General features: G+C 47.7%; 1 protein-coding gene across 2 annotated transcripts in view; it reads right to left on the reverse strand.

Annotated features, from left to right (window-relative positions):
• Positions 1–14,455, reverse strand: part of Dnmt1 (DNA methyltransferase 1) — a 46,189-nt gene that overhangs the window by 11,078 nt on the left and 20,656 nt on the right. The window contains exons 10-26 of one of the 2 annotated variants that reach the window (XM_057766741.1): positions 13,880–13,967; positions 11,748–11,788; positions 11,365–11,443; positions 7,810–7,844; positions 7,525–7,570; positions 7,352–7,432; positions 7,166–7,275; positions 5,960–6,078; positions 5,621–5,713; positions 4,720–4,871; positions 4,225–4,412; positions 3,952–4,135; positions 2,091–2,188; positions 1,843–1,990; positions 1,089–1,204; positions 750–951; positions 536–675 (exon numbers count right to left, since the gene is read on the reverse strand). In XM_057766741.1, coding sequence (XP_057622724.1) covers positions 536–675; positions 750–951; positions 1,089–1,204; positions 1,843–1,990; positions 2,091–2,188; positions 3,952–4,135; positions 4,225–4,412; positions 4,720–4,871; positions 5,621–5,713; positions 5,960–6,078; positions 7,166–7,275; positions 7,352–7,432; positions 7,525–7,570; positions 7,810–7,844; positions 11,365–11,443; positions 11,748–11,788; positions 13,880–13,967 — 1,920 coding nt within the window. Of the gene's footprint in view, positions 1–535; positions 676–749; positions 952–1,088; positions 1,205–1,842; positions 1,991–2,090; positions 2,189–3,951; positions 4,136–4,224; positions 4,413–4,719; positions 4,872–5,620; positions 5,714–5,941; positions 6,079–7,165; positions 7,276–7,351; positions 7,433–7,524; positions 7,571–7,809; positions 7,845–11,364; positions 11,444–11,747; positions 11,789–13,879; positions 13,968–14,455 lie in introns of both variants that reach the window. The other variant, XM_057766740.1, reaches the window with a different exon arrangement.

The following is a 14,455-nucleotide window of genomic DNA, read 5'->3' on the forward strand; positions in this document are numbered from 1 at the left end:
AAAACCCCCAGAGAGTCCATGCTTTTTTTTTAAAAAAAAACAGGGTTTCTCTGTAATGGTCCTGGCTGTCCTGGAACCCACGCTGTAGATCAGGCTGGCCTCGAACTCAGATCTGCCTGATTCTGCCTCCCGAGTGCAGGAATTAAAGGTGTGCACCACCACCTGACCAGGTCCACACATTTTAAACACATCCATGATGTCAGGCCTCTTTCTTTGGTCAGCAAAGAACACAACTGGGGCTGGGCAGTGGTGGCACACGCCTTTAATCCCAGCACTCGGAAGGCAGAGGCAGGCGGATCTCTGTGAGTTCGAGGCCAGCCTGGTCTACAAGAGATAGTGCCAGGACAGGCTCCAAAGCTACAGAGAAACCCTGTCTCGAAAAAAAACAAAAACAAAATCACCCCAAAATCAAAAACAAAAAAAAAAAAACCCAAAGAACACAGCTGGGGAATAAGTAAACGCTTCCCTGGAAACCTGAGAGAATGGAAGGACTCCCAGAGCAGGATGGGGGCCTACAGCTGGTGCACACACTCACTTGTGCTTGTTGTCCTCTGTCGGCTGGGTCGTGGGAGGGGATTCAAACCTTGCGTAGTCCTGGTTGTACCACAGCTGGTAGAAATAGGTCTTTCCATCATCCTCAGCCCTTGGCAGCATGGTCTCAGGATCCATGCCGCCCTGTGGAAACAAAGCATGGTCAGCCTTGGCTCCTAATGGTCGGGTGGAGCATGGAGAGGAGAGGAGGCGCTCACCTCCATGGCCCAGTTCTCAGAGGGCGCTCTGTAGACGACCTTGACCTTGCTATGGATGTAGGAGAGCTGCATATTCTCACACTCGCCCACCAGGAACAGCTCCAGCGGGTCGGAGGTGGCTCCAAGGACTGTGTCTGTCCCAGCACAGAACCAGTGTGCATGGAACATCTGCCCATTCTTGTCTTCCCACAGTGCCGTGACCCTGCAGCCAAAAGATGGGACGGGGAATAGATATCTCATGTAACCAGCAGAACTGGACCACACAAACCCTTGGTATCTTTTGGTTTCAGTCTGACATGAAAAAGCAGGCCCTCAAATTTGGCAGGGGGACACACACACCTGGCTAGATATAGCGGCTTGGAGGGATCATCTGGAATGACAGAGACGCAGTCCCCGACCTCCAGTGTCTCTTCATCGATGCACACCTTCTGATAGTAAGTTCTCTTCTCTTCAACCTGAAACCAATCTGAGCTTGGGTGAGGGTCATGTCCAACATTTCCCCTAACTTTTTGTGAAATTTACTTGGGACTAGGGGTGTGGATCTGCCTACCACCCAAGTGCTGGGATTACAGCCATGTGCCACCACAGTCCAGTTTAATAATTTCTATTAAACTTGGCCTGTAATCCCAGTACTCAGGAAGCAAGCAGATCTGCGTTAGAGGTTAGCCTGGTCTACATAGGGAGTTCCAGGACAGTTAGAGAAACCCTGTCTTAAACTAAAACAAAACAATAACAACAAAAAACAAAAACAAAAAATCCAAAAAAAAACCAAAAAACCAAAAAAACAACCTAAGGCTGACATGGTGGCACATGTTTATAATCTTAGCAATGGAATAGTGTAGAAGTATATGGGCTGCCTGGGCTACAGAGTCATCTCAGGATTTACCAGTGAGGCTGAGGTGTGGCTCAGTTGTAGAGCTCCAGCATAGAGTGCCTGAGGCCTTGCATTCTACTCCTAAGTATGGGAAAAGGGGGGGGGGGGGGGCGGGACAGCAGCTGGATTGCAGCTTGCCTCTCACAGGTGAGCCTGCGGCTTCCTGGCTGCAGGGCTAGGCTCAGGTGTGCAGCAGCACGTAAGAGGAAGAGGTCTCACCTTCAAGGGCTGTCCGAGCCAGGAGATGCGATCCTTGTTCTGTTTCTTTTTCTTCCCTTGATGCATCTTTTTGGGTGATGGCACCTCTGGGATGTCATCATCAACTTCCTCGTCATCATCTGCCTCCTTCACGGCCAAGTTTGGACACCTGCAGAACACACTCTGCCGTCAACCCCTGGGAAAGCATCCTGTCAGCCCCACACCATGTCGTTGCTTCTGCCACCAGAACAGAACATAGCAAAGCCTACCTCCTCTTGAGGCAAGCCTGTTTACTCCGCCCAGTGCCACCAAACTTAACCATATCCTTGCAGGCTTTGCACTTCCCACACTCAGGCTGCTGACAGACCTAAAAAATAAAAAGGTGGATCAACCAGCCATTCATAGGGAGGAACTTTTTTTTGTTTGGTTTGTTTTGAGATAAGGTCTCTCTACATAGCTCTGGCTGACCTCAAACTCAGAGATCCACCTGCCTCTGCAGACAAATGCTGGGTGGGAATTAAGGCATGCATCACCACAGCAGCTCAGAACTTTCAAAACTATGCCTGCTCAGGGTCAGCGAGATGTTTGGTGGGTAAAGGTACCAAGCTTCCTAAGCTTAGTTCAATGCCCAAGACCCACAGCAAGACTAAGACTCCAGAGTTACTTCCAACCTCACACGCACACTGCAGCCTTTGCGCACACCCTCAACTAGTAAGTGTGAAAGCACACCGCATCTGCGCTGAGCACTTCAGACTTCTCCCACGCATTTCCTAAGCTTGACAACTACTCAGACTTAACCTGTGTCAGGTATCAGGTCATCCAGCTATGACTAAGGTCCTGTGACAGACACTACCCTGAGAAGGGGCCTCTGTGTCTGAGTATGTGGAGGCACACAGGGTGCTGAGCATTCCCTAGAAACTCACAAACAAAACACAACAGCACAAGAACAAGGTAACCAAAAGGAACCAAGCACCCAGCTCCCTTGTTCAGAAACAAACAGACAACAACTTTAAAAGGAATTAACATCAAATACAAGGACATGGAGAAAAAGTCAAGTAAAGGTGAGGACGGGCATCCCGAGGAGGCCTATACCATGAGAAAAGGACGGATACTACTGTGGGCAAAGGATCAGCGAGGCTCTACTACACCCAGGGAAAGTCAAAACAGTAAACTGCAAAAATACACCTGAGTGTGTCACACGGTTAGGGTGACTTCCTCTAAAGAAGAACCCAGCAGTCCCTTGTGTACTAAGAATAGCACGTAACAGTCTCCTCTTCTCACTCAGAGCTTAAGTTCCTTTGATGGCATAAGATAAGGCATGTCCCGTAAGCTGGTGTTGGGACAACTGATCTCACAGGACTGAGCATGCGGTACAACACCCAGACGCTCAGCTCTCAGGAGGCAGGGGAAGGAGCACCAGCAGGTTCAGGACAGCCTTGACTACAAAGCCGCCTCAGAATCCACACGCACATGCAGGCCATGGTTCAGTATATGCTGTAGCCCAGGCTGACCTCAAACTCACTATAACTGAGAACGACCTTGAAATCCTGATCCTCGCTGCCCTCACTGCCGGGACAGGCTCATGCTTCCAGCTTAACAACATTATTTGAGGGCTTTGTTCTTTTTGTTTTTAATTTGGGGTTTTGTGTTAATATGACACAGGTTGATTCTAAGACCATTTATACACAAAGTATTCACAAGAGCCAGCCATGGAGGCACAGGTCTATAAACCCAGTTTTTGGAAGAATACGGAAGGATAGAGACTTCCAGGCCAGCCTGAGCTAGATTAAGACCCAAGTCATATCAAGAGGCCTTCTGCAGCCACAGATCTAAACTGAGAGAAACATGTACTTCTGCAGAAGCTCTAGCAGAACTCCAGAGTGTAATGTGGCCTGAGGGGCAACTCTGGCTCTTGGGTCAGTCCTCTGTCAGCACCCACAAAACACGGAGGTAGAGCTGACGTCTCTCAGGAAACCAGGCTATGTAGACAATGGCATCCACCTAAAAGGCCCTGGACACTCTTGTTGACTTCAACCCCACCCGTCCGGCAAGGCAGACAGCTCCCCTAGAGTACTGACTCCTAAACATCTAAGAGCCAGGGACGGCTCACGGCGTGGCTAGCCTGCTCACCTCGCAGACGCCACAGCGGCGGCGCTTGCAGGCGTTCTCCTTGTCTTCCTTGTCGTCCTTCTCGATCTGCTCTGAGAAGAACGTGTCAAAGATCTGGTAGACCAACTTGGTAGTGGTGGCTTTTGTGGGCCCTTTGTCCTTCTCCTTAGTAGAATCTTTGAGGTTATAGCGTCTCTCCGCTCGCCTGAGACAGATGGCCACCATTTTAGGGAACAGACATAGACTGCCTTCTCTGGTCTCAAGTCTCCCATCTGATTCTTGCTACATCCTTACCTCTGTCCCAGAGTGACCCCAGCCAGCTTGATCAGGGCTCTCATGCAGGGAGTCAAGAAGATGGGTGTCTCATCACTGTCCTTGGCATCATCGTAACTCTCTACCTGGTTCACCACAAACTGGGCATGGCGCAGCAGGGAGTCCTCTGTGAACCGGTTCAGGTTAATGGCAGAAGGAGGGACAGTGGTCTTTGGTTTGAGGGGGGGGAGAGGAAGAAAAAAAACCAATCAGATGTTTCTAATGTTTTGCCTCCTTATAAGGCTGGGTGAGGGGATCCTAGTATTTCATGTATGCTAGACAAGCAATGTACCAAAAGTTGCGCACCTAGGCCCCCACTGGGGATTCTAGACAGGGGCACTACAAGGAAGCCACGCCCCCAGGCCTGTTGCATTAATCTTCTATCAAGATCTTCTGATTCTGAACAGTCTTCTCTAGCATCAACCATGCTGTGTACATGTGGATCCAAACCCTTCCTAGAGAAGGTAAAGCTCTCACCTCGATCTTATTTATTAGGTCTTCATAGACGGCGTGAGGATTGCTTTGCAGGAACTCAACCACAATCTTACTGATGTAAATTTTCTCCTGCATCAACCCAAATATTGGCGCATAGTCTGGACTGGGTTCCATCAGAATGTATTCCGCAAATGCTGGAAGAACACATGACTTGGTTTTTAAAGATAGTCCAATCAGGGTGATTATGAGCATTTCAAGCTCCTCCAGCACCTACCATTTATGCAGATGGCTGTCTGGTTTATTTAACAGGGTCCTGTCATGTTGCCTAGGCTAGCCCCAACTCCTCAATTTCCTGAGTAGCTAGGACAGCAGTTGTCTGCTATGTCCAGCAGGTACTACATTTAAAAAAAAAAAACCTGTTTCAGAGCCAGTAAAATGACTCAGCAGATTAAGGGCACTTTCCTACAAGCTTGACAACTTGAGTTTGATCCAGGGCCTCACATGGTAGAGGGAGAGAATCAATTACTACTATCCCATACGTATGCTGTGGTGCACACTCACACACAATAAATACAAAGAAAAATTTAAAGTCATCTCAATCTGATGGCCTCCAGGCTGAACATGGGCAAGTATATGTCTTCCAAGCTTCAAGAACAATCTAAAATTTAAAATTCCACAACCTAACCCACAAGAATCCAACTTCTCTATTCGCTAAGGTCCACCTGGGCTTGCAGGAGCCAGGTGGAAATGAGTCAGCTGAGATCAGCATTCATCTGAGTTGTAAACACCTGATTGTCACACAACTGGAGGATCAGCTTTCGGGCCAGTAAAGATGAACACAGGTCATGAGGTCCTCCCTGTGCCTGATGAGACCTCTCTCCAAGGTCGACTAAGCCCAGACAGGCAGAGGTTCCACGACACTTGTGACTAGGCAGAAACTTACGGGTGCTGAAGCCAATGAGAGCCTTTTCTCCGCCATCAAAGCCAGTGATCCACCACTCATTGATCGGCCCCAGGTTTTTGCAATTAACACCACCTGTGGAAAAAAGTCCCACTAAGAAACAGACTAGACACGGTGACTTCACAGCTCTCTCTCCAGCTAGAAAACCCAGCCAGCATGCAGCCTCTTCTCTTTGCTCAGTTAATGGCAGGACTTTGAGCTCTCCTCTCAAAGCAGTATTTCCCAGGCGCTCTATCTTGCCTCCCCTATCTTGCCTCCCATGTTTTGTTTGCTTCTTTAACAACCCTTGAACATTGCACATACCTTTACCAGTACACGTACCTTCCACAGATGGATTTTCATCATAAATTGCTTTGGCACAACCAGCAAAGTAGAGTTCAATGTTCTTCTCAATAAGACCAGTGTCAACAGGACACAGATGACCTCTATTGCAATATACACTACACAGGCAACAAACATTACTTCACCACCCAGCTCCGCACCGATGACCATAAATCTCCGTCAGACTCAAGGTACCCAGACTAAGTGAGGGTTCTGGACTCAGCAATATCCACCATCCAACAGTGTCTCACACCACTCTTGTGTGACAAATACCACACCACATGCTGGAGTTATAATTGGCTGGTTGTGAGCTGCCTACACAGGTATCAACAACTGGAGTTGACCGCTGATTTAGCTCTCCAGACTAAGAAGAACTGGAGTACCAGTACTGATCCTGCATAAGGCCTGTTCACCGGCCACACTTAGCCAAGGGCTGCACGCCCTCAGCCATCTTTCCCCACCAGAAAAAAGGCCATGTAACTGAGTGAAGGAGAAGCCTGGCTTCAGTTCTCTCCTGAGGATGCCACAGTGGGATTCTGACTGCTATCTACAAACAATCTCTAACTGTCCCCATAGGTCTACTGCCTACTAAGGCAAAGCCCTGTAGATCAATGGCAGATCTACCATGTTTCAGTGGTAGGGAGAGAGATATAGCCACTAACCAATATGCAGGGAGTATTGCCACAGCCACACCCAGGGATCTTGACCCAATGGTTCCAAAAACTCCAGCCCATGGTGGGTTCAATATCTAAGAGCACTCAGGAATGATGGGTGCTCCTGAGGGGACCCCTTCCACCACACAACCCAGAAGGACTTGTGGGTTCAGCCTCATCACATCTGGTCCTGCTTTTCCAAAGCCAGGGCTGGAAACATGGCTCGGCTGTGAAGGGCTTGCCTGATGTAAATGAAGTTCTGGTTTGCACAGAGCACTACACATCTGGGAATATTAGCACAGAAGGCCAGGAATTCAAGGTCATCCTGACTACCTATCAAGGTTGAGGCTGGCCCAGGCTGCAAAAAACCCCAGAAAACAAACAGCAATAATAAAATTTTATTTGTGGCTGAAGTCTATTCAACCTTAATTGGCTTCTTAGCTATTGTCAAAAGGAGGGCAGCTTGAGAAGCCCTATGATTAGAAGTAATGACTAAGATGCCTTGAACACAGGTGTCCACCAGCAGAACACACCCACAGGGCATGGCGCTTACCTGAAGCAGGTCACCCTGTGCTGGGGAGATGACTCGTAGCTTTCAAATCCAGACGAGTTGGATTCATAGATGGACAGTTTCTCACTGACCAACATTTGGAGTTCATCCACCTGAAGGACAGGGGACAGTGACATGGGCATACCAGGAGGCAGGAGAGGAAAGGGTGAAGGTAGAGCACGGACTCACAGCATCTGGAAGGTGTTGCTGGTACTTCAGATCAGGGTCATCTAGGAACTGGCCGCACTGGGGGCACCGTGGTGAATCTGTCTGTGGGAAGAACAGGTACGGCCTCAGGGCAGCTCTCCAACATCTAGGAACTCCTGTGCTGTTGCTGGCCAAGTTCCTGGAGGTGCCCTTACCTTTGGGATCACGGCCAATTTGGTTCGAGCCGCCTTTTTCTCCACTCTGGAAGAAGCACAAGATTGCTGGCATTTCATCAAACTGGAATACGCTACCCACCATCAGCCCTGCACCAACTCTTCCTAAGCTAGCCCAGGCATGCTGGTGCCAATATCCACAGTGACCATCATGGTACTGAGGTTGCCGGGCAGAAGCAAAGTGCCTGCTTCCACTCCGATCCACAGAAGGTTAGAACTACCTAACAGCATCACCTGCTCTGTAGTAAGGGAAAGCGAAGTGCTTACGGTTCTTTGGGTGTCATTTTTCGTCTCTTTTCTTCCTAAACAGGAGCAAGAAGAACAGAGAGTCAGGACACCTTAGGCTTGAATGGCACTTTAGATTAAGAACTTCCTGTATGCCAGATAGTGGTGGTGCACACTTTTATCTCAGCACTCAGGAGGCTGAAGCAGGTGGACCTGAGTTTGAGGCCAACCTGGTCTACAAAACGAGTTCCAGGACACCCAAGACTAGAGAGACCACCCTCTCTCCCCTGGGGGACGACACACCTTCCTATATGTGATTGTCACACAACTCAGGAAGAAAGCTGGTAAAGGGTCAGGTACTAAGGCCCAAATTACACCAATGTCCAAATCCCATGAAAAGCCTGCCCTAACCCAGTACTCAGAAACCTAAGGCAGGAGGACCATGAGTTGGAGGTCATCCTCGGATACTTGGCAAGACCCAATCTCAAAAAAAAAGAAAGAAAGAAAAGAGCTGGGTGGTGGTGGCACGCACCTTTATCCTAGCATCTGGGACGCAAAGGCAGGCAGATCTGAGTTTGAAGCCAGCCAGGCAGGGATACGTGGAGAAACTCTGTTCTGAAAAACCTAAGTAAATGAATGAATGAACAAATAAAAAGCAAAAAACCAAAAATAATAAGTAAACCCACCTCGTACATCAGGGCCAGGGCCCCTAGGGAGGTGAATGAGGTTTAGCAAGGCCCCAACAGCGAGGTGCTGGTACAAAAGACATGCCATTTTTATGAGAAGAAGAACAGCTGAGTCCAGTCTCTCCTTGTACTACATAAAGCTACGTGAGGGCATAGCAACACTGAGGTGCTCTGGGAGCCAGAGCAGTCTCTCCAACAGCTAACTGTAGGGTCCTCCTAAACATGGACGTCTTGAAACCACAAGCTTCAAAAACTACATGTATTACTGGAGATGCCTATTGCAGGTAGGCTGAGAAAGACAACACAGAATCACTTTCATTTAAAAGGCTTTCAAAATGCAAAAAGGAAAGTCATGTTGCTACCTTATTTTGAGATAGGATCTCACTATGTAGCCCTAGCTGGCCTGGAAATAAGTCCCTCTACAGTCTAGGCTGGCCTCAAACTGAAGAGATCTGCCTGCCTCCTGCCTCTTGAGTATAGGGTTGTGGCTACTCTGTAGGTTAGAACGGCAACTATAAGTAAAGGAGCTGGAGTAAACTCTGGTGCCTCCTCCCATACAATGTCAAACCTGTCCGAGCCAAGGTCCCACACTGCTCTCCTATCCCTAAGCATCCTAGCTCCAGAGCACTGATACTCTGGATTATGGTCCACAGAATCACTTGGAAGCAGCACTATTCTTCCCCGACACCTAAATGTGCCCCTTGTCTAGGAAAGGGTAGGTTAGTTGATGTGTGCGCTTCAAACCAACCTCAAGAAATTGTCAAATCTTCAATTAAATATTTTTTTTCCCAAGATTGTCTGACTATATATAGCTCAGGCTGACATTGAATTCTAGATCCTTCAGCCTCAGCCTCCTGATGCTGGGATTATGGGTATGAGCCACCTTTCCCTGCTTGCCCTGTGCCACTTTTACAGTTCAAATCAGGACCCATACAAGAGATAGACAATGCACTATGACAGTACCTTCAGATGGCTATGATGGCACTACGTGATAACCACAGGACCTGACAGGTATGTGACCCACTACTGACCAAGTGTTATGTAGCCTATGTGTTTCAAATATGTAGTCCTAACTTGTGGAAGGCAGTCTGGTTTCCCAGGTTCTGGATCTGGCCAGTCCTGTCTCCTGCAGATTCAGAGCTGTTGGCTGTTTTGTTGGAACTTGGAAACACAGTGACCAGAGGCTGTGGGTATGTCTTACTGGCTAACTGGGAGCTTAAAGTGACCCTGTCTTTGCCCCTAGGTGCTTTGAAAGTAGTCATAACTCCACGTCTGGCTCCCTCTCAACCTTTCACTTTCCTTTTGCAGAGCTGGGTAGGGAATCCAGAGCCTTGCACAGGCTACGTGGTCACCGGAGTGGCCTCACTAGCAACCATGGAAGTTTGACCCCAGACACCAACTATCTCAAGCAGCGAGAAAATAAATATGGCTCAAGTTGCCAAGACAGACTACGCACAAAGAAAGCAGTTTCAAATGAACTCCCATAAACAAGCAAGAGAGAATTGGCTTCTTGCACTCGGCAACTTCTACTTAGTCTTAGACAACACTAAGACATTAATTAGGTGAAGCAAGTATGATGGTTCAGTGTCTACATCCCAGCAGTCAGATTGACACGGGATTGAGGTAAACATGGACTAAAGAATAAAAACATTGGGTTAGAACTGACAGTGTGGTTCAAGTTGCAGAGTGCTTGTCTAGCAGACACAAAGACTTGGCTCTCATTCCAATACTCAAGGACAAATGATATGGGAAGCTGAAAGGATGGACGCTACACTGGACAAAGTCCACAGTGCCAAAGCCTGGGCTACAAACCTCATCACAGGGGGCCACTGGCTCAGCACACCTCCAGAGTTCCTAGAGAGCAGCCAACAGCAAGAAACAGGCCAAAGAGACAACCCAGGACACTTTCCATAAATTGGAGCCTGTGCTGAGATCTTCTAACATTATTTGTAACAAACCTGAGCCACATAACGATTCTCTGATCAGCTATGGACCATCTAGAAGACAGTGATACATGATCTGTGACTATATAGCAATCTGCAGCATCTTTGTTTTTGTTAACTACATAAATTAAAGTTTAACTTCTTTAGACAAAGTTACCTAATGGCTAACTTCCTGGAACATATTGAGGTCATTAGGTAGCATGAAATTCACTGCATATAGTTTAGATCTTTTTTTCTTTTTCCTCCCCAAAGACAGGGTCTGGGATAGCCTTGGCTGTCCTGGAACTTGCTCTGTAGATCCAAGTACTGAGATCAAAGGTGGGCACCACCACTGCCCGGCTTTTGTTTTCTTGGTTTAATGTAGTTTAGATCTTAATGTAGGTCACAGCTCATGCTGTGAAAAAATAGCAGACAGGAAGCAAATCAACATGGCACACGCCTGAGTTCAACACCGGGGGTGCCAGGATATGTTTATAAGGAGACTTTGTCTCAACAATACAAATAAACCCTGCAAGACTACGATCCTAGCAGACTAGACACATGCTGGGGTTTTATTCACTGTGTACTGTGGTTCTATTCACAACAAGTCCTTCCCTCTTAGAGATTTTAAAATTACATTTGTCTATCTTGTGTGTGTGTGTGTGTGTGTGTGTGTGTGTGTGTGTTCATGTGTCATGGTATGCAGGTAGCAACCAGAGGATGACTTCTGGTGTCTAAAGTCAGCCTGGGCTACACATGCAGATCCTGATTCTAAACAAATGTGAGGCTGAAGAGTTGTCTCAGTGGTTACGAATACTGTCTGTTCTTTCAGAGGACCCCCAGTTTCAGGTGAAATGACACCCTCTTCTGGCTTCTGTGACCACTGAACCAACATGGTATACAGATATACAAACAGGCAAAATACCAATAATTATTTTTGTTTTGTTTTTAAAGTTAAGAAACAAAAGAGCCAGGCTCTTCTTACTTACCCTTTCCTCTTCATCTCCTTCCTCAGACTCTGAAGCTATCTGCTCTGATTCTGCTTCCTCGGGTCTTCGTTTGGTGGCTCTGTGAACAAGAACATTAGCTTTGACAACCCAACTCCAGCATAATTATTCTGGAAATGACAGACGAACACCTCCCCATGAGACACAGTTAAACACTCCCAAGCCCCAAACCAAAAAGTCATGAAGACTCTCAAGGCAGAATTCCTTTGAAGGGTCTGCAGATGGCCCAGGGGACCCCCACAGATTAATAAGCAAGGTGATGAAGCTAAGCCCCCCACAGCTGAGCAGGTCAGTTCTGTACTTCTCCCTAACAGAGCCTTTCGGGGTTAACACAACAGCAAGACACAAGCACATTTGACACTTACAGATCTCTGGGTTGACTTCTGGGCCTGGGCCTTCTTTTATCCTGACAGTCAGAAAATGGAGGAGAGGGGAAACATTATTTCAGAGGCCAAGCAGGGTGACTTCAAGCTCAAGTGTGCAGGGTCAGCATCTTGGTCCTGAACATCAGGAGACATTCTCTCCTGGGACCAGAGGCTAAGACTGTGTCCCCCATTTCCCCAATACTGCAAATCAGCAGGCACTAAAGAACCTTCTAAAGAACTCTGTAACCTAACACTTGGAGGAAAAGCAGGAGCCTCCTTATGCCCAAGTCGACATGGACCTTGCCTTAAAACAGAAACCAAAGAACCACAGCTGAGAGCAGTGGCATCCACCTTTAATCATATCACTTGGGAGGCAGACACAGGTGGTCTCTGAATTTGAAGCCAACCTGGTTAATACATGAGTTAGTCTAGGCCAGCTAGGACTACATAGTAAGATTCTGTCTCAAAAACAAACAGGATCTGAAACTCAGTGAGTCAAGTGCCTGCCAAGCATGCAAGATGTCCTGGATTCCACTCTCAGCTCAGTATGAGCTGGGAGTGGTGGCACAGACCTGTGATCCCATCACTGAGGGCTGCAGTGGGGGACAGGCAAACCAAGAGTTCAAGGAGACCCTTGGCTACATAGTGAGACTGTTTAAAATAGAACAAAAAGCAAAACAGAAAGTACACATCTAGACACAGCCTAGCAATTTCTGAGCACGTAGAGTGCACCTCACTGATGTACTCATCAGGGTGAGTGGGTCTAGCACATCAACCGAGTGTTAACCTTAGCCCTCCCTTTCCACAGGGCAGCTGTGAGGCACTCTGGGCTAGGGACACGCAAGCTTGAAGTCATTCTGGTCCCATAGCGAGAACCCATCCCAAACAAAGCTCAGCCAACAAGATGACTTGGCACTTGCACATTAACCTGACAATCTCAGGGCTCCATACAGTGGACAAAAATACAATTCCTACAAGCTGTCCTCTTGATGTCTACATGCACCCATACACAGAAAAAATAAAATGAACATAAACAAGAGCTCCCTGACTTGAGGCAAGCCCTGACAGTGACCCACTTGCATCTGGGCAAAGAAAGGGAGGTACGGAAGCATCACTACGCCCTGGGGTGGCACGAGACCAGCACTGAGAACACTCACACTGGCTCAGTCTCCACTCTAAATCTCAGTGGAGGAAACCAGGTGGACAGTTCTCGGACATCTCCTAAGGCGGAGACCCAAGACACGAGTGTGTGACCTCATCTACTGCTCTAGAGTTCCATAAAGCAGGAATCCACAAACTGAGTGTTGTACCCTATCAGAGGCCTTGGTACCTTGAGCAATCAAGTTTTCCATGTCTTGGAGATTCAACCAATTGCAGGTACAAGAGGCTCAGAACTATCCTCAGCCCACACAGACTGTCCTTGCCATGTTCCCTACATAATACTATAATAGTAAACAGCATTCTGAGTACTAGGTAACACACATGCACTAGAGGAGATTTGTGGAAGTCATGAGGGCCCAGGCAAACACTGGGCTGCTCACACAACAACCTCAATACATTTTACAGAGAATCCTTGCACCACCCTCCAACTATATGCTTTAACCTCGAATGGAGGATTTTTGTCGTTTTGAGACAGTCTCCAATAGCCTAGCCTGGCCTTGATCCTCATCTTTAGCTAAGGAGATGAAATTCCTACTTCTGTCTCTATCCTTCTGATGCTAAGATTACAAGTGTGCACCATTTTCCCAGACTTGTTTTAGGTTGTGAGGGTGCTCTCAGGTAAGCAAGTGTGTGTGTGTGTGGGGGGGGGGGAGTCAAGAATTGTACTTAGGACTTAAGGGAGAGGGCTTGTTGAACTAAAAACTCAAAACTTCAACTCTAGGTGGATCAGGTCTCCACGGAAACGGACTTCACAAGCACCTTGGTCCAGGCAAATCCAGTGAGATGGGTGATTCTGCACCCAGAAGCCTTCCCAGCATCATCTCTACCAATCCAGTAGGAGCACTCAATAGCCTGCCCAGCATCATCTCTACCAATCCAGTAGGAGCACCCAGAAGCCTGCCCAGCATCATCTCTACCAATCCAGTAGGAGCACACAGACAAAGACCATTTAAGTTAGATAAGGACTCTGCCTTTTCATCTTCGTCATCATCCATTTCCTCGTGAGTTCCTGGTCTTGCTTCTCTGTCCGGCTCCTCCCTTGATCTCCGCCTTGATGATCTGCCACATAAAACAACAAAAGGAAAACTCACATGAACACTGGTGACCACGACTCTAGGCACCATGCAAGCAGGGATGGCTTAAGTGACAAGGGATGGCTCTCAGAGTTCAAGAAGAGGGGATCTTTCCTATCCTCCACCTGTTTATCCTTTATATGACTTTATATTATATATTTTTGCAGAATTGGAGCTCAAACCTAGTTCATCATGAACTGATGGCAAGTACTCAATTGGGACCAACAAGATGGCTAAAAAGATAAAGGATTTGACACATAAGCCTGATGATCTTAGTGATCCCCACAATCCACCATGGTAGCTATGCACTGAATCTGGAGAGCAGCCCTCTTACCTCTGCAGGCAACCTGTAGCATGAATACATGCATGAGTGCCCTGGATCTATGAGTCACACCCCTCAGTTCTTTAGATTAAGACGAAATCATCAGTAGGCCTCCACTGGCACTCTGGGGCCTGGAAGGACTGTCTGCACCT

This window comes from Chionomys nivalis, chromosome 4 (assembly GCF_950005125.1).
Source record: "Chionomys nivalis chromosome 4, mChiNiv1.1, whole genome shotgun sequence".
Lineage (NCBI taxonomy): Eukaryota > Metazoa > Chordata > Mammalia > Rodentia > Cricetidae > Chionomys > Chionomys nivalis.